The sequence below is a fragment of the Hyperolius riggenbachi genome, chromosome 3 (genome assembly GCF_040937935.1).
Source record: "Hyperolius riggenbachi isolate aHypRig1 chromosome 3, aHypRig1.pri, whole genome shotgun sequence".
Lineage (NCBI taxonomy): Eukaryota > Metazoa > Chordata > Amphibia > Anura > Hyperoliidae > Hyperolius > Hyperolius riggenbachi.
In genome coordinates, this window is record NC_090648.1 from 228,322,749 (window position 1) to 228,343,541 (window position 20,793).

A 20,793-nucleotide genomic window follows, 5' to 3' on the forward strand; every position below is an offset into this window, starting at 1 on the left:
GGGCGATTTGCCCTGAATGGAAGGTATAGGGAAATCGCAAAGAGCTTGAACTGCATTCGATCTTAAAAATTCTGGTGAGGTGGACGCAGCTGGGAAAGAATCAGTTAGCAAAAAAAGACAACCAACTCATTGACCTGAAATATCTTTTCTGGCTGCTTGTATTTTTCTCCATAGCATCCAGTGACCCCATCCCTCTGTACTTCTTGAGCCTTACACCATCAGAGAAGAAATATTCACCAGGAGCCTCTGTGGTTGCAGCCAACAAGGAGCCCATCATTACTGAACGAGAAAAAAAAAAATTTTACAATCTATCCTTTCTCATCGAAACCAATAACGACATTAACGCAGATCTGGTTACCGGTACCTATATTTCTAGAGGTGCATACACACATGCGACTATAGTCGTTTGAAACGATCGTTCCCCCAACCATTTCAAACGACGATCGTTTGAAAAAAAAAAAAAAAGAAGCCAACGACCATTAGTCTAACGGCGGACGAGCTAGATCGTTAAAAACGAACGATCTAGCTTGGCGGATTTTTTTCCAACGACTATCGTTTGCAAAAGTAGTACATCGTTGGAAACGTGTCGTTCGTACTAGACTTGACATGCGCATTTCGCTATTTCTCCATGAAACTTTTCATTTTTATGCGCAAGCGCAATAGTTGCTTTACGTCATGTAACGTTCGTTTTAACGATCAGATAGTTACACACCTTTAAAAACTAGCTTTACTTAGGTCGTCCTTTCGTCAATCAAAAGTTCGTTCGTCGTTCACAACGCATGTGTGTATGTAGCTTTACTCTCTCCTTTATTAACTTTAGTCTGTTGGAGCTAGAGACTCTGAAGCGAGAATAAAACTCGCTTCAGAGCTTATATATAGCAGGGGCATGTGTGCCCCTGCTAAAACGCTGCTATCCCACGGCTGAACGGGGGTCCCTGATCCCCCAAATCCCCCCTTGCAAAATCTACGACCAGACTTGGTCGTAGATTTTGCTGCTGCTGGAGGCAGGGCTAACTGCTGCAGCCCTGCCTCACACGAGTCTGTCAGCGGCGCATCGCCGCCTCTCCCCCGCCCCTCTCAGTGAAGGAAGACTGAGAGGGGCGGCGAGAGGCGGAGATACGCGCTGACAGACGCGTGTGAGGCAGGGCTGCAGCCATTAGCCCTGCCTCACCAGGAAGAGATCCCCGGGCACCACGGAGGAGATTTGGGAGGTTCAGCCACGGGATAGCGGCGTTTTAGCAGGGGAACACATGCCTCTGCTGAATATAAGCGCTGAAGAGAGTTTTATTCTCGCTTCAGACTTTCTTTAACAAGGGAAATTTACAAAAAGAGTTGAGCAACAGAGCATCCACACACATAAAACAGACTCTCTGACCACAAGTTGCATATAGTAAAAGTCACAATTCTAGATGCATTCTTCTTTATCACTGCTTGGCTTTTGCCACAGCTGAGCATCCCTTTCTACTCCAGATCCCCACATCTCTATACATCAATATTTGTGCTTTCTTATAGCCTTATTTTAGTGAAAGGTTCCTCCATGTTCTAACACCATCTGCAGTACTCAGCTTTTCTGTTGGGAGTACTGAAGGGTTCACTACTTGAATCTCTTTCCCCATCTAAACCTATGGCCCAGCTTATTAGTATTTTTTTGCCTTCCATTATTCACTTCTACCTGGGCAATACCCAAATCTATCTCTGTGCATCCCTGACTATGTAAAATGCAGTTTCCTCTTTCATGCAGTCTCCTCTTTCATGCAGTCTCAAGTTATAAAACTCAATATGGACAAAGAACAGAAATTGTAAATAGTAGGTATTAGGTTTACCTGTAGAGGCTCCTAAAGACAAAGCTTTTACGACATGTCCCACTGTTTGAATGCCTCCATCGGCTATTACTGGGACACCGAACCTGCGAGCATATTCTGCAACTTTATATACTGCTGTTCCCTGAGGTCTGCCACAGGCCATTACTGTCAACAAGAAAAGGAGCTAGATTACCAGTCATTTAAATAAAGAAAATACATTTGTTTGTGTGCAGCACAATGTATATATGAAGACTAGTATATGAGAATTGTTTTTCTGGAGAAAGGGACCATTAGCACCTCTGAATGTTACTGCTCTTTATCCACACTGTAGAAAGGGATAAGTGCCAAATTTCCTGTGCCTTATGTCACTAAAATTATGCAAAATTCCACGTTTGTTTAAAACAAAAATGCTTGTGTATCGCAAGTACTTTTAATATAGGTAACAAAAAAATGAACACAACCACTTTTCATTTCAATTTGAAGCTTCCTGTGCCAGTCCTAATGGGTCTGGACGCAAACAGTAATATTTTTCCAGCATAAAAATTATCATTTTTAGAGCTATATGTCAAGTACAGAGACTTAAAATGGACCCAAACTAAACTAAAAATACAAGATTTCAGAAAGAAAATCTGTTTTCTAAATTATAATAATAAATAGCAGCCTTTTTTCAGCTGCATGATGACAAATATAAAATATTTTACATTTATTGGAGGAACCCCTCCCTGCCTTTCATATTGCCGTGACAGAATCCAGCAGACTGGTGGAGGAGATAAACAAAAACAAAACACAGGCTGCTACTGATGTCACAGGGGAGGTGATCTCAGCTTGTGCGTGATTTCACATAGACGACGCCCCTGTGAGGGAGGGTAGCTGATGACAAACACACCCATGATAAGCTCTGAAATGCTCACAGGCTTGGAGTGTTTATCTTTGTATGTGTCATAGTTTTGCAACTAAATATTTTTAATAAAAAAAAAAAAAATGTTTGGTTTGGGTCTGCTTTAATAGTAATGCCTAACAACCCTTTCCTCTATGTGTAGGATGGGATTGGGAAATGGGGGAATGGGGGAATTACCCCCCCCCCCCCTTGTGTTCATGCTGTCTGCTTTAATGAACATAAAGTTACATGCAGTCCTCTACTAACAACTCAAGTTACAATCTTTCATACACACAAATTGGTCTTCGTGTGCTAAATATACATAATTATTACTTTTTGTTGCTACATGTTCCAGGGTTGTATACTGTTGTAGGTAGTTTAACCTCTTGAGGACCACAGTGCTAAACCCCCCCTAAAGACCAGGCTGCTTTTGTTCAATTGGCCACTGCAGCTTTAAGGTCAAGCTGCAGGGCAGCACAACACAGCACACAACTGCCCCCCCCCCCCCCTTTTCTCCCCACCAACAGAGCTCTCTGTTGGTGGGGTCTGATCACCCCACAATTTTTTATTTATATTCTATTTTTTTATATTTTAGACTGTCTTTTTTCCCATTTATACAAATCCCTCCCCCCAGCCGGCCAATCCTGGCGATCGGCTGTGATAGGCTTCTGCTTATGAGAGCTGATCGCTCTTGTCCCCTCCAGCGCTGCTGATCGCAACGCTGTACTCTGTGTAAAGACGGGGGTTTCGTCTAAGTCTCCCGAGCGGCAATTACTGCTCAGAGACAGAAGGCGGGGCGGAGCTCCGCCCCCCGACAAGGAGATGTGCGTTAGGCGGTCCTGAGGCTGCCACGTCCATTGGCGTGGAGCGGTCTCCAGGTAGTTAAAACACATTAAAAGCACACTGAAGACAACCAAAAAAACCCAAAACCACTGTTTATATTTTATGGCCAAATCCAGAGATGTCCGAAAGTAAATCATTTTATCTCTATGACTTACAAACAGGTTCTGTTCCGTGGGTTTGTGCGTTGGATTTGTTTGTAGAGAACCGCTTGTATTTGGATTCTTAACTGTCCCTACTCTTAAGTGGGCTGAAATACCCACAGCATAAATAACCAAGCTTCATCGGAGAGTAAAACTGACATTAAGGGCCTTGTTTAATATCCTGCAATAACCACACTGCACCAAATAAGTTAAGTGCTTACAATTTAGTGGTGCCCTAGCGTCCTTTTCACTCAACAATTATTGTTGGTTTTTACCGATTTATTAAAGGGACACTGTAGGGGGGTCAGGGGAAAATGAGTTAAGTTACCCGGGGCTTCTAATGGTCCCCCACAGACATCCTGCGCCCGCGCAGCCACTCCCCAATGCTCTGGCCCCGCCTCTAGTTCACTTCTGGAATTTGAGACTTTAAAGTCTGAAAACCACTGCTCCTGCGTTGCCGTGTCCTCACTCCCGCTGATGGCACCAGAAGCGTACTGCGCAGGCCCAGTTTGGTCTGTGCCTGCGCCATGCGCTCCTGGTGACATCAGGGGAAGCGAGGACACGGCAACACAGGCGCAGTGGTTTTCAGACTTTAAAGTCTCAAATTCCAGAAGTGAACTAGAGGCGGGGCCGGAGCATCGGTGAGTAGCTGCGCGTGCACAGGATGTCTGTGGGGGACCCTTAGAAGCCCCGGGTAACTTAAACTCATTTTCCCCTGACCCCCTCTACAGTATCCCTTTAAAGTAAAGAGGGGGGGGGGGGGGATTCCTCCTCCGTCCTCTTCAGACTTGCTTTAACCACTTCAGCCTACAGCTTCGAAAATCTTATGCATCCGAGCAATGTTCACCTCCCATTCATTCGCTAATAACTTTATCGCTACTTATCAAAATTAATTGATCTATATCTCGTTTTTTCCGCCACTAATTAGGCTTTCTTTAGGTAGTACATTTTGCTAAGAGCCACTTTACTGTAAATACATTTTAACAGGAAGATTAAGATAGAAATGGAAAAAAATCATTATTTCTCAGTTTTTGGCCATTATAGTTTAAAATTAATACATGCTACAGTAATTAAAACCCATGCATTTTATGTGCCCATTTGTCCCGCTTATTACACCATTTAAATTACGTCCCTATCACAATTTATGGCGCCGATATTTTATTTAGAAATAAAGGTGAATTTTTTCAATTTGCGTCCATCACTATTTACAAGCTTATAATTTTAAAAAATGTAATAAGATACTCTCTTGACATGTATATTTAAAAAGTTCAGACCCTTAGGTAACTATTTATGTAGTTTTTTTTTTTTTAATTGTAATTTTTTTTATTATTTTTTTAATACAAAAATGTATTTGGGTAATTTTAGTTTGGGAGGTAAATAGCCAATTTTAGATGTAATATAATGTATTTTTTATTCAATACAGGTATGTGGGTGCAGTTTACTATTTGGCCACAAGATGGCCACATTCAAAAAATTCCTAGATGCGAACGATGTCGCATCTAGGAACTAAAATTAAGAGAAGTTGTTTCCTGGGGGGCAGAAATACCACGCTCTCTGATGAGAAAGCGTTGGTATTTCTGCCGGGGACTTGGATCGGTGAATGGGAATTATATTCCCATTCACTGATCGGGGGGGGGGGGGGGTGGGGGGGGGGGGGGGGAGGGCAGCGGGAGGCAGCGGGGGCGCACGCCCGATCGCGCACACCACACGGCTGCAGCACCACTGCCTATCTGGACGGATATATGCGTCCAGATATGGCGAAGTGGTTAAAGCAGGAATCAGATTTGTTCTGGTCAGACACTTTGCTAACAAATTTTACAGGACATTCAGAATTACTCACCTTCCTGAGTAATGCATATAGAGCCGCAACCCATCCCTACCCGAAGGGCATCCACACCAGCATCAATGAGATTCTTGGCTTGTGCTGCAGTCACAACTGACAAAAAGAAAAGGACATTTGTTATACAAAAAAATAAAATAACTGAAATAATAAAACTGTGGCCACTTTCTACACAAACATATTAGTTATTATTGGAGAGTTGCCCCTTTAAGGATACCCGAACTGACATGTGACATAATGAGATAGACATGTGTATGTACAGTTGTGCAGAAGTACAGAGGCGCCCAAAGGTTAAAAATATGTTCCTTTTTTTTAAAAGATTATTATGAAAATATTTTTAAAAAGGGGTGGTGCTGGATGAAACACCTCCCCAGTGACGACAGATCGCACTGATTCGCATAAAAAAAAACCAGCTTTATTCTTACTCCACAACAATGTTTGTTAGCACCTTCTTTCTATAGAGAGCGACCTTTTAACCTGAGCGGAGACAGGTTTAAAATCCCCGCCTGCTATATCAGTGGTTGCCTAGCTCGGCAACCCACACTTGTGAGTATAAATTCCCTTCCTTTATCTGTCCAAACAACAACAACAGTAACACACTATTGGGGCTCTCGTTTTTCCATTTGTTTTACATGTGTATGTACAGTGCCTAGCACACAAATAACTATGCGGTTTTCCTTTTTTCTTTCTCTGCCTGAAAGAGTTAAATATAAAGTATGTAAATGGCTGACTCCATCTTTACTCAGACAGGAAGTGGCTACAGTGTGATCCTCACTGATAAGAAATTACCTTTTTATCTTTTTCTTGCTCTCAGAAGCCATTGTCTGCTAGGAAAGTGTTTTATACTTGGAATTTCTTATCAGCGAGGGTCACACTGTAGTCACTTCCTGTCTGAGTCAGGACTGAGTCAGCCACTTACATACCAGCTATTTAACTTTTTTTTTTTTCAGAGAAAGAAAAAAAAAACACAGCAGAGTTATTTGTGTGCTAGGCACTCTACATAAACGTGTTTATCAACAAGGAAGGAGAAAAGCGCCGGCACTGCGGTCATACACAATTTATTTGTTCAAGTATAGGCAACATGTTGAAACATGCGTACATGCAAAGTTACGTGGTGGAAACACATACCCAGGTGTGGATCGTAGCGGTGTGATGGTGGGTGCAGAGGGAGAGGAGCCTGACGGCCATTTCGCGCTATGCGCTTCTACGGAGGCTGCAAGGGAAGGGGTGGGACGGGCAGACCTAAATACTGACTGGTTACAGAATGGTTGTCCAGGTATCTGGACCACGTCCTGAGACCCCTTTTAGATGAGATTCCATCTCACCTGGGGGACACACTAGATGTCCTCAAGGGGATCGATAACCTGACGTGGGTTCAGGGAGATTCTCTTGCCACCATCGACGTAGAGAGTCTCTACAGTCACATCCCCCACGATTTGGGTGTGCGAGCTGTGAGAATCTTCCTTGACAGGACTGATAAAAGCAGTGATTATAAGGACTTCATATGTGAATGCCTCACCTTTGTATTGACCCACAATGCTTTCCTTTTCGACGGTGTTTGGTATTGGCAGGTGTCGGGGACTGCCATGGGAACGGCGGTCTCCTGCACTTATGCCAACATTTTTCTTGCGTGTGGAAGCCTACGTCCACACGGACGCCAACCCCTTCCGTAGCCAACTCAGGATGTGGTCCAGGTATGTGGACGACATCCTCATATTTTGGTCTGGGACTTGTGCAACTTTTTAGGACTTTGTGGCATATATTAACAACAACCCCATGAACATGACTTTCACTGCCACTATTGATGGGAGCAGGGTGGCTTTCCTGGACTTGGAGTTGGTTATACAGGGCGATGTTTTAGCCCCGAGAGGCTTCCGGAAACCCACTGCTTCTAATGCCCTCCTGCACAATTCAAGCTTCCATCCTCACCATGTGACCCAATCAATACCATATAGCCAGTTTCTTAGGTTACGGAGAAACAATGCAGATGATGCTAATTTTACTTCACAGTCAGAGGAGTTAGGGAGGAGATTGGTGAGCAGGGGGTATGCACAGGAGACCATCCAAAGAGCTTTTAAAAAAGCAAGTGGGATCAATAGGAGGGACCTCCTAACAAGACACAAGCAGAAGAAGAAGCCCCTTAGTGGGGGTCAGGTCCCATTCACATTCGAATACTCCCCCATGGCTGGCAAATTAAAGGAAATTACGAAGAAAAACTGGGACATTCTCCTTGGGTATCCCCTCTTGAAACCCCTAGTTAAGGAAGGACCTCTTTTCTCCTATAGGAAGGCCCCAACCATTGGTTCCAAAATCAGTAGGAGTGAGTTTATCTCGCAAAGGAATGGCAACTGGTTGAGTGACCATCTGCCACAGGGGAACCACCGATGCGGCAGATGCGTGTCGTGTGAATTTATGGCCACCGGTTCTCGACATCAAGTGGGTCCCATCTCGCGCTTCACGCGGGATTTTATCACATGCCAAACGTCGTTTGTGGTGTATGCGTTGTGGTGCCCCTGTGGCAGATTCTATATAGGGGAGACCACAAGGCCACTGACTAGGAGATTCCGTGAACACTTTCACTCTATTGAATCAGGCAAGGGCTCCACTCGGGTTATCACCCATATCATGGAAGCCCACCAAGGAGACCCCACAAAACTGACTTTTGCAGGATTAATGCATGTGTTGCCCCCAAGACGTGGAGGCAACAGAGAATTCTAAAGAGAGAAGAGGCGCGGATGATACTTAGATCTGATGCGATGGGCCCACTTGGCATGAACGATCATACTGACCTTTCGTGTTTTTTGGATCCACAGATTTGAGATCTTAAGACCGTTGCATTGGACTATTAATGCTATGTAATTGCCTAACATATGTATGCTATATGCACTGTGTTCAGGGGGGCCCGCAATATTTAGCCCGGCCCTGATTTGATGTAATTATCCCCTGTTTCCCCCCCCTTTATACCGCGTTATATATATATTCCAGGCCATCCTTGAGGTAGTTAGTCCGTACAACAATGGGGTTCCTTTTCCCCTCCTTTTAGGGCCCGCCGTTCCAGTATTGATGTTTTTAACCATTTGTTATCATCACTTCAGGTGTGCACATTAGCCACTTGTGACTTTTGTTCACACATTTTATTGTACCATGCATATTCATGCAATGGCTCTTAAATATATCACATTGTGTCAAGTGACAATTCCAGCACTTTTTAGTGAGCAGATGTGGATTTATAAATTTATATACACAATCAATTGCACACATGATTATGCTAGGGTTTTTAATGATTCAACAATATTTCCACACTATCTTTTACATGCTTGGCATATTTCAGCTGGCCACAAGATGGCAGCATACCTTCCTGACTTACGATATAGCCTATGATTGCAATTGTTGCCCGGGAAACCTAATACAAGTGTTTCCCACTTAGGCCTCCGTTATCAGGAAGTACCTGACGTCACTCGCTCTAGGCGGCTCCTGTGACCTAGCCGCGCATACGGAGCGATGTTTGATGATACAGGGGCGGGTCTCGGAGCGGCAGGACGCCACACGCAGCCCTAGTGAAAGTATTTAGGTCTGCCCGTCCCACCCCTTCCCTTGCAGCCTCCGTAGAAGCGCATAGCGCGAAACGGCCGTCAGGCTCCTCTCCTTCTGCACCCACCATCACACCGCTACGATCCACACCTGGGTATGGGTTTCCACCACGTAACTTTGCATTTACGCATGTTTCAACATGTTGCCTATCCTTGAACAAATTGTGTATGACAGCAGTGCCGGCGCTTTTCTCCTTCCTTGTTGATGCAGATTCTCTGCTGCCTGAGCACGCTGGGAACTCATAGATCCTTACCCGACTGTGTGGACTCAGCCATCTCCCTCCCCCTCCCACCCTCATAGAAGTGCACAGACTGCAGTGCCAGTGTCCTTGATTTTTATCTCCCATTTGCCTACACATGTTTATCTCACCATGTCACTTCGGGTATCATTTAAACAAATCTGCATTAAAGGGAGTGCAATTACTTTTGATAGCAAAGACTCCATGGATGCACCATAGACCAGTATAAAACACTCACCATTACCACCAACCACCTGCAGCTCAGCATACTTCTGTTTGATGTAGTGGATCATATTTATCTGATAGACAGAATTACCCTGGGAAGAGTCCTGTCAAAAACAAGAAAATACACACATTTCAGCTGGAGGTCTACATATAAGATTGATAACTCCCACCGTGCCCGACCGTTGCAACTAGGACACATTTTTGAAACTTTGCAGTATTTACATTACTTTTAAAATTTTATGTATTAACACTAAAGTAAGACTACTTGAGAAAAATAGTCTAGGAGATGGAAAAATAGTGCATTTATGATACTTACTAGTACGACGACATCTACACCAGCTTGCATGAGCAGATCAAGACGGTATTTATCATCTTCTCTGGTTCCTATAGCCGCACCGCACAGCAGCTGTTTCCTGCAGTCCTTGGAGGCAAGTGGGTAGTCCCGATTTTTCTTCAGGTCAGTCCTAGCAATAATGGCCACCAACTCATCACTGTCATTCACTATTGGCAATTTTCCTGAAGTGAAAGATCATTATGGTCAGAACATGAAACATGCAGATATGAGAACAGTGCAAACTTCATGCATGTAGAAACTTGGTAGCGGTTTAACAGAGCCAGAAAAGTAAGACATATGGATGTCATGTTACTGTATAAGAGGTTAGAAGCTTAAATTGAACCTGTGACTGATGTCATGAATTGGTAGGGACCCATCACTCAGATTTTTTTTTGTCCTGAGGAGTCCAACACTGAGGCTCCTTTCACACTACATTTTTTTAATCAGAATATTGAAATACGATCACAAGGATGCTGGTACAGTAATGTAAATCATGAAGTGGCGTTTCCACTAGTGTGATCTGATTCTGTGATCTGCAAACACATTCGGCATTTTGGGCGCAATTCCATCCAGCACCATTTACATCGCACCAAAAAGCCAAGTGTAAGCTCACCGGAAACAATTGCGTTCTTACCGTGCACTGCACTTTTTGTAGACTGAAAGGTACCAGACAGTGATATAATGGACACAAAGGGCTCGTTCACACCTAGGGCGTTTTGCGCTCCAATTTTTTAAAATTTCCCTGAAAACACTTGTGCAATGATTCCCTATGAGAGCGTTGACATTGAGCGGTTCGTTTCCGATCCGCTCAGCAAAGCAATGCCTGTACCATTTTTAGGGCAATTTCGCTGCAATGGAAGGTATAGGAAAAACACTCGCAAAATCGCTTTGTGTGGCGATTACATTTGCGCTTTTAAGAATAAATACCCTGTATTTTTTTGCGGGTCAAAAAGATCACTTCCTGACTTAGGTCACGGAGTGGGGGGGGGGAAAAAAAACAAAAAAAAACAAAACTGAAAAAGCGTTTTACACAAAATTGTAGCATGGGGGGGGGGGGGGGGGGTCGGGTCGATGGGGGGCTGAGGGTCTTGGAATCTGGCACGAAATCGAAAAATCGCTGGCAGCAGCAATTTTGATTTTAGATGTGAAAAAAGCCCAAATGACTATCACTGAAAGGAATGGTCCAGGGGCTGGATTCAATAAAATTGAATTGTTGAAGCTTGGTGATTGTTCAAAAGTTTGCAATTCACATAATCCTGCACTGCCAGGCGAATGTCCGTTCAACCAACAAGGCGAGAAAGAACTCATTTGCACATTGTTATCTAGAGTTCTTCTCATCCAACTTTTTGTTTTAGAGGTGGGGAGCTGATGTGTAATGTAAAAAAACTTATGAGGACAGATGAGCGGTAACGTAGCACCTGCTTTACGCAGGTGATAAGATAAGATATCTATTCATCTTTAACCCCTAGTCCCCAAGAAGGCTGGCGTTACCAGAACAATTGAACTGCCCAGGCTCAGTATCCACCACCTGAATAATACTGGGGGGGGGGGGGGGGGGGGGGGAGAAATAACTAAATCTTTTCCACCTCTTGCAAAGCTCCGTTGTCCCATGTTAAGAACAGAGGTGTTTATGAGAACTGGAAAGATTTTACTGACCAATGGGATTCCTCAGCAAGGAGGAATGCTATTACTTAATGCATAGACTAATATGAAACCCATTGGCAAACTTAAAGGGAGTCTGAAGAAAAAAAAAAAAAAAAAACAGATAGTCACCTAAGAAGAGGTAAGGCTCTGGGTAGTATAGAGCATTCCCGTTCTCCGCGTTCCCCCACTAGCAGTCTAAGACCGTTTGGTCATGCACTGCTCTCTTCCGGGTTGGGCTGGCTTCGACAGTCTTCAGAAGCACTCAGGCTTTTGAAGGTGGGCTGTTCCATACTGCACATGCACAAGCGAGCACCCTCTCGTGCGTTCGTGCGTAGTACAGAGCCACTGGTCTTTGGGAGACCGAAAGCTTACTAAGGCTCAACACACACCATACAATCTTGGTTGTTCAATCTTACCACTTTCTTGTAGTATAAGAGCTTATCCAATTAAGCATTCAAGGTATTTTCAATGTGTTGGCCCTTGTACTACATAGATTTGGTAAATCTGTACAACCAAGATTGTATGGTGTGTGTTGAGCTTAAGTCTCTAGCAGCAGGAGGTTCACACGGAAGATCCTGCGGGGGAAGAGGACACCGTGAGGAGAACTGGAAGGCTCTATACGACCCAGAGCCTTCCCTCTCCTTCGGTATCTTTTTAGTCTCACTTTAAAGAGGCTTTTTTTCTGGTGTTTCTTGTTTAGAAAGAGGCCTGCCATAATTCAATCCAACTAACAGGAATCTCACTGGTCTAGTGAATGGACAAATGACAGAAGATTAAAGTATGCTTTTGCTGCAGCTCCCTTCCAGCGGTACCAGCAGGGTTTAAAGTAAAGCCAAATGTAAGTGCAGGAAGCTAGACGTGATACAAGTCACATCACATTAGTACACACACACGAGCACAAAATCACATTAAAGTTAACCATTTGCAAACCAGTGCAAAAAGATAAAAAGCACAGTGAAAAATACATGAAATTACCTTCAATGAAAAACCATTATGTCATGAAGTGGGCCAAGATTAAAAAGCACAACATGAAATTTTTAAGCCCTACTGAAAAATGAAATCAAACAATGCATTTAAGCTTCAAAGGTAAGATGGGTGAGCTAGAACATCTTACCTCTATTCATTTACTAACTTCTTAATGGAACTACCTGTCATTCTGACAGTTTTCTCTGTAGGTAATATGCTAAGTATTTATTCATCATATGTTCCTTTATATTGCCTAGGTTTTCACTGAAGTCATTCAGACAGAAAGGAATGTGTAACATCTGCCTGCTGCAGTGTGAAAGCACATATACTTCCCTCTAAACTTAAAGTGTGTGGATTCTCTCACACTTGCCTATAACCCAAATAATTATACCCTACCTCCACGCTAACTAGATATATCTGCGAGGGAAATAGATTCTTTGCTATAGAGAACTCAGGCAGAAGACTTTGAGCAGCCTGCAGGGAGAACACTGCAACACTTCTCCTAGCTGGCTAAGCAACATCTTACCACCAAGATGACATTTGCCCCCTTACCGTAATGCGAAGGGAAAAGCCAAGGGGGTGCAACGGAGAACAAAACTTTATCTGTAAAAGGTTTGTGTAAGAAAAAGTACAATAAAACAATTTTCATAGCTAAAAACACTGTAGCTTGTTAGCTTCCAAAGACATGTTTATGCAACAAGTATCTGTGCATAAGTATGGTATGCTTAGACTCTAAAATGTATGCCACATATGCAAAAGGTTTTCCAATTCCTACATAATTTTCTAAGCAGACAGTATTCAAGCCTTAGAACTCCAACACTCAAACTCCAAGAAACCTTTCAACGCAAGCTGCAGCAATGTCTTGAATGTTCCTCATCTTTTCCTGTAGGACTAGTACATTGAGGCCTATAAGTCAGTAAACATGGATGCTCAGTGAAGAGCATGCTTAAAGGGTACCTGACGTGTGACACTAGAATACGGGGATATGATGGAGATGTAATAGGAGGAGTACTCAAGGGAATGTAAGGTGATATTATTGGAGGGTATGGAATTTAAGGGGATTTATGAACATTATGGAATTCTTTTGTTTTCTTGGTTATAATGAGATATTGATATGATGAGGATGTTTGTTTGTAGATAAGGGAGGAGGAGGGGATTGGGGAGTTCTGTTTGTTTTTGTAAAATTTGGTGAAATGTATACCGATGCTTGGAATAAAAGATTGGGATGTTCATTTTTCTATAATAAATTATATGAAAAAAAGAAACGTACATACAGTACTGCCTTCAATGCATTTTTGCTTTACAGAACAGCAAGGGTTAAAAACCTGTTCTGTTATTTATGTTCATGAGGCAAACAGAGTAAAATTTAGCCTGATATTCTAAAAAGTAAATAGAAGGCAAAACACCTTTATCTGGTTGAAAAAGCAATGCTTATAGGGTTTTAGTGCTGAAAGGTTCAAAGGATCATTCTGTTTTGCAATCTAACTGAGTAGATTTCACATCATACTGTTCTGTACAAAATTCATAAATTGAGCTTGTAAACTGAAAATAAAAATATGAGACGTTTATTTTCAGCTCATGTGTTTTGAAAGCAGACTGAAGGTTTAGATTACAGATACTCTGCAGTTCCATTCATATTTATACTCCTCTGGGTTTTATAAAGCATGTTTGCTGCCGCTCACTTATTATGGCACATTATGTGCTGTACAAAATATATTGCACAATGCCATCCAACCTTTACATATAACACGATGACACGTTAAGAACAGTAAGAGGTTTGCTGCAGTCTGTCCCTGTTGGGAAATTGGTTTCCACAATGGAACATATTACATCATCCACAATAGTCAGTATGGTAAATAAAATGATGTCCGAAAGGACAGATCCAACCACATTACCCAAGAGAACACTCGCAAAACTTAAGAAAGAGCAGCATGCACTCCTGAAGGGGACCATCCACCAGGGGTTGCAAAGGAATTGGATAACTAGAACTGCCTCTGTGTCCTGTACTCGAAAGTTAACCAAGGTCATCAGCCATTTTGTAATTTAGCCTGTTGCCCTCTATTTATAAAGAGGTACAAAAAAAACAACAACTCAGAAGTGTAGGAGCCAAGGAGACACTTGTATTTTAACGTTGCTAAAAAGGAACCAGACTTGCAAACATTCCCTTCAAAAAACAGACTCAAATGCCTGAGGAGCAGGTTTGACCATCATAGACAGAATATAGAGAAGAAAACAATTCACCAGTGCTGTGCTTCTCTAACACTAAAACACATTGTTACCCGCTTTAAACTGACTTCAAAATAAATGCATGGAATGCAGGACAGGCACTGATGATCAGAAAGCTTGTTTATTGATCACAACAGGCATGCAGTGACACAGTGTCGCACTTCCGTTTCGTTCCGTTCCGAAGCTCTTTTTTTTTTCTCCCCAAGCTGCTGAATTGCTCTGAAGACTAAAGGCTCATACACACATCAGACCATAGTCTTTTGAAAATGAAAGATCACAGACCAATTTTACCCCCTTCCATGTAGTATGAGAGCCATACCTACACAGTCTATTCTATGGAGCTGAACTCCCCATCAGACAGAAATCTTTGCAAGATGCTGCACACACAGATGCTGTACACATGCAACAGATCAGTATCTGCAAAAGACCAGCTCCTGCAAAATGCATTTATAGTCTGATATCTGCAGATCCTCATACACACCTTGTTTAACAGACATTCATCTGCATATCTGACAATCATATGCAGATCTGAAGAACCATCCTGGCGGTTCTGACCTGCAGATGAATGTCTGTTAAACAAGGTGTGTAGGAGGATCTGCAGATATAGACTATTAAAGACTCTGTAACAAAATGTTTAGCCTTAGTTAGTTATTCTATTATAGAAGTTCCTTTGCCTGTTCTATGTGCTCTGGCTTACTGCAGCCTTTCCTAATTGCACAGTGGCTGTTTTATCTGTTATATGATCTAAGCGGTTTCCTTCTGTCGGCTCTGTCGGGCTAAAGGCTCATACACACATCAGACCATAGTCTTTGGTAAATGAAAGATCACAGACCAATTTTACCCCCTTCCATGTAGTATGAGAGCCATACCTACACAGTCTATTCTATGGAGCTGAACTCCCCATCAGACAGAAATCTTTGCAAGATGCTGCACACACAGATGCTGTACAGACACAAGATCAGTATCTGCAAAAGATCTGTTCCTGCCAAAGATCCGTTCCTGCAAATTGCATTCATAGTCTGAGATCTGCAGATCCTCATACACACCTTGTTTAACAGACATTCATCTGCAGATCAGATCCACCAGGATGGATGTTCAGATCTGCAGATTGTCTGATCTGCAGATGAATGTCAGATAAACAAGGTGTGTATGATGATCTGCAGATCTCAGACTATGAATGCAATTTGCAGGAACGGATCTTTGGCAGGAACAGATCTTTTGCAGATACTGATCTTGTGTCTGTACAGCATCTGTGTGTGCAGCATCTTGCAAAGATTTCTATCTGATGGGGAGTTCAGCTCCATAGAATAGACTGTGTATAGTATGGCTCTCATACTACATGGAAGGGGGTAAAATTTCATTTTCAAAAGACTATGGTCTGATGTGTGTAAGTGGCCTAAGGCTTGAATGTGTGAAATGTGCAGGGCTGATTGTGATTGGATAGAAGCGATACACACCCTCTGCAGGCCCCCCGCGGGCTCTGTATGACACACACTCTGCTTATGTGAGCCTATCACAAGCTGGTTAGTTTGTAAACACTGCCTAAAACTGTTAATTACAAGCCAGGATTGCAGCAGAGAGTGGCAGAAACAGCACAGAGGGGCCCAGGAGTACATAATGAATAGAATGGTATGTTTTTTGCTGTAAAAATTTTAGAGTACAAATTCTCTTTAAAGAGACACTTAAAGCCAGTGGTTACCGCTTAAAAAATAAAAGTCAGATACTCACCTAAGGAGAGGGAAGGCTCGGTCCTAATGAGCCTTCCCTCTCCTCTCCCGGTGCCCTCGATGCTGCGCTGGCTCCCTTGTTCGCGTCCGCCGCCGCAGGGACTTCGGAGGTCTTCGGGAGCACTCGGGCTTCCGAAGATGGGCCGCTCCATACTACGCACGTGCGAGTGCGTCATAGAGGGCACTCGCGCATGCGTAGTATGGAGCGGCCCGTCTTCGGGAGCCCGAGGGCTCCCGAAGGCTTCCGAAAGCTCCCTTCGGCATGCGGAAGTGGCAGTATTTGACCGAACTGGTCGAATACTGTCACGGGGGATCCTGCGTGGGACCGGGCACCGGGAGAGGAGAGGGAAGGCTCATTAGGACCGAGCCTTCCCTCTCCTTAGGCGAGTATCTGACTTCGATTTTTAAATAGGTAAACATTCACTTAAAGGGAAGGTCCAAGCAAAATAAAAAAAAATGAGTTTCACTTACCTGGGGCTTCTACCAGCCCCATGCAGCCATCCTGTGCCCTCGTAGTCACTCACTGCTGCTCCAGTCCCCCGCTGGCAGCATGCCGACCTGGGAGGTCGGCGGGACGCATTGCGTACATTTTTACGCATACCCACTAGTGCAGGAACATCAACACATACATTTTTACGCGTTAGTGGTTCAATGCGTAAATTTTTTTTTTTCGCATTCCCGACTGTAATTTGCATTATTGCAGGCCGCAACGTATACAAAAATATGCGTTGCCGAATTACGCACGCATAGATATGCAGCAATATTTTTGTACGCGTTGCGGCCCGCAATAGCGCTAATTACAGTCGGGAATGCGGAAAAAGCTACGTGCGGCCAGTCCTGACGGGCCTGTCGGCAAAAACGAAACTATGTGGCAGCGGGGGACCAGAGGATTAGTGAGTGACTGCGAGGGCACAGGACTGCTGCACGGGGCTGGTAGAAGCTCCAGGTGAGTAAAAATCATTTCACTTTTTTTTCTGGCTTAAAGAAAACCTGAACTGAAAATTAAAAGTCAAAATAAGCATACACAAGTCATACTTACCTTCCATGTAGTCTACTCAGTGTCTTTCTCCTGTCCCGCGTCCTGTTTGTTCACTGTGATCAAGGGAATTTTCCGTCCTCCATTTTGAAAATGGCCATTACCCATAACAGCTTTCTGGTCAGCACACAGTTAAACTGTAACATCGCCCACTTGAGTCATAGGGGAACATGGACATTTTCCTGCTAAATCAGTTTTCCTCTCAGCTATAACTGACAGCAACTGATATTTTACTGACAGCAACTGATATATTTCAGATCTGACAAAATATTGTCAGAACTGGAAGGGATTGTTTTCAGAAGAAAATGGTGAGCTTCTGAGAGGAACTGATGGCAAGGTAACTATGTAATGTTCATTTGAAGTTACCTCATGTGTTTATTTTAAATATTTTTACTCAGTACAGGTTTTCTTTAAGGTTCACTTTAAAGAGACTCTGTAACAAATTTTTCAGCCTTAGTTCTTCTATCCTATAAGTTACTTTGCCTGTTCTAATGTGCTCTGGCTTACTGCAGCCTTTCCTAATTGCACTGTCTCTGTAATAAATCTTATCTCCTTTCCTCTGTCGTGTCTGTCGGGCTAAGGCTTGAATGTGTGGAATGTGCAGGGCTGCTTGTGATTGGATAGAAGCGATACACACCCTCTGCAGGCCCCCTGCACACTCTGTATGACTCACACACTCTGCTTATGTGAGCCTATCACAAGCTGGTTAGTTTGTAAACACTGCCTAAAACTGTTAATTACAAGCCAGGATTGCAGCAGAGAGTTGCAGAAACAGCACAGAGGGGCACAGGAGAAAATAAGGAATAGAATGGTATGTTTTTTAGTGTAAGAATATTAGAGTACAGATTCTCTGTAAGGCCCATACACACTTTGTATTTTTCCGGGCGGATCGCTCAAGACCAGTCTTATCACCCGAACGACAGTCTGTACACACGCCCGATTTGGCGTGCGGACGACTGAACGACGGGACGTTCAAACGACCAGTCGTTCGGAAAAAATCCGACGTGTGTATGGCCCTTTAGTGCATTTAGCAGGAACGGATCTTTTGCAGTAACAGATCTTTTGCAGATACTGATCTTTCGAATGTCTACAGCATTTTTGTGTGCAGCATAGTGAAAAGATTTGTCTGATGGGCAGTTCAGCTCCATAGAATAGACTGTAGGCATTGCTCTCATACTACATGGAAGGGGTACAATTGGACTGTGATCTTTGCCTTTTATCGCAAGTGTGTATGTAGCCTTAGCCCGTGAGGCTTCACTTATACACAATTCAGTGATCAATCATAATCAACGAGGGCCTGTAACTCAATCACAACATGTCATGTCACAAGTAGACCTGATAGGGAACTACAGTACTGGAGTAAAACTCCACCCACTTACCCCTGCAATGTCACACATATGCTATACAAAAACCTTCTGGTCCTTGGTGGCACAATGAATGTCGACTTGGGCACACTGATTTATCTGTACTACATGGATTTTCTCCAATCTATATTGTACAAAATTAACCTAAGGAATTCCGCATAGCTAATCAGCCTAGGCTAAAGAGGTGTTTAAGACCAGAGCTGTGGAGTCTGTACATCAGACAACACCTAATTTGCATAACAATCTTGTTGAGTTTGTAGCATAAAAGGCATTTCATTACTGCCAAAGTTTAGGAATTTTAAAGCAGTATTAAGATGGCAATTTTTTGTGAATACAATGCTCTTTCTTTGCTATGAAGCAGACACTCTTCTCTGCCCACCCTATTGCCAACATGAATGCCCCAGTATGTGGTCTGTATAATATTCAAGGGAGCCGAGTTCCAGCATGTAGCCCTGCCACCTTGCAGAAAAGGGCCTCTACCTTTTCTATCTAAAATAGAATAGGCCAGGGCCATTTTCTGCAAGGGGGAATATCTATGCAACAGAACACAACTGATACAGGGTCCCTGTGAATTTTATAAAAGACAAAAAAAAAAAATAAAAAAAAGTAAAAACCACACACAGATCATAGTTTGATTCTGTGTAGTCTACTTCTCACTCTTTTTCTCCTCTCCTGCATCCCATTTGTCCACTGTGATCAATGGAATTCTCCGTCCATTTTAAAAATGGCCATTACCCCATAACAGCTTCATATCACCCACTTGAGCCATAGGAAAACATGGACATTACCTTGCACATTCAGTTGTAACTTACAGCTGCTGATATATAACTGAAAGCAACTGGTATATTTCAGTTCTGACAAAATATTGTCAGAACTGGAAGGGATCACTCTAAGAAGAAAATGGTGAGCATTTGCAGCTACATCATGTGTTTAATGTGTTTATTTTAAATATTTTTTACTCGCTTTAGGTTCCCTTTAAAAAGACAATATGTTGGGACATTCTAACTTGGCCTACACTTTTTTTTCTTATGTTCACCAGAGATGCATTTTAATTAAACTTAGGATATAGCCATAGAGTAGCTGTTCATTAGAAATCAAAACTAGTCCTTAGTACTAGTAAAGGAAGCAGACAGGAACAAAACAACAGACTGGGCCGTGGGGAATCTAAGGGCTGAAACCCACTAGCAGTCTTTTCTAAGCTCTAGTGATTTGAAAAGCTCTTGCTAATGGAATGCTCTGGGGGACTTTTATAAAAATCACATTGCTCAAGTGGGATCACACCCATAGCATTACATTAGCAAGAGCTTTTCAAATCACAAGCGCTTAGAAATTCCTTAGTAATGTACTGCTAGTGGGTTCCAGGCCTAACTGTGGGTACAAGCAAGACTGATGTGCAGGTACTCAGAATGAGTGGATTATTTCGCTATCCATCTTCCTCTATTATACATTCTTCATACACAATCTGAACCGGGTTTACAGGTAGTGATGATCAATGAGATGCAAATATTTCCGAGTTCATGCAGATTTACGTAACATTTTATACAAATATATGCAGCTTGAAAATGGACAAATCAATTTAAACCTGGTGGGACTTGTTTGGTCCATTTTCAAGCTGCATATAGTTGCATAAAAAAAAAAAAAAAAAACACACAGTAAACCTGCAAGAACTCAGAAATCTTTGCATTGCATTGATCACACTTATTTACGGGTTATAGGCAACAACTCTGCGATTAGTGAGCACAATATCAGTGGATTCACAACAGCTCTGCTAAAATTTAGCTGGAGCCCCCCCCTCTGTCTCAGAGTACCCAAAAACTGCTCCACAGCCCTGGAGGAGGAGGAGAATACCTGTAGGCATACTTTGTTTTTCGTAGACAAATATCTGTTGCCATAAATAACATGCATATGGAGCGGAGAACCATACCACAACCACACAAGCT

The 20,793-nt window shown here is 42.9% G+C and overlaps 1 protein-coding gene across 5 annotated transcripts in view; it reads right to left on the bottom strand.

The window, feature by feature from the left end:
• The window catches only part of IMPDH1 (inosine monophosphate dehydrogenase 1), a 210,830-nt gene that overhangs the window by 34,829 nt on the left and 155,208 nt on the right, over positions 1-20,793 (bottom strand). For all 5 annotated transcript variants that reach the window (XM_068275924.1, XM_068275923.1, XM_068275922.1 and 2 more), the window contains exons 8-12: positions 9,873-10,072; positions 9,570-9,660; positions 5,503-5,598; positions 1,824-1,967; positions 135-279 (exon numbers count right to left, since the gene is read on the bottom strand). In XM_068275924.1, coding sequence (XP_068132025.1) covers positions 135-279; positions 1,824-1,967; positions 5,503-5,598; positions 9,570-9,660; positions 9,873-10,072 — 676 coding nt within the window. The remainder of the gene's footprint in view (positions 1-134; positions 280-1,823; positions 1,968-5,502; positions 5,599-9,569; positions 9,661-9,872; positions 10,073-20,793) is intronic.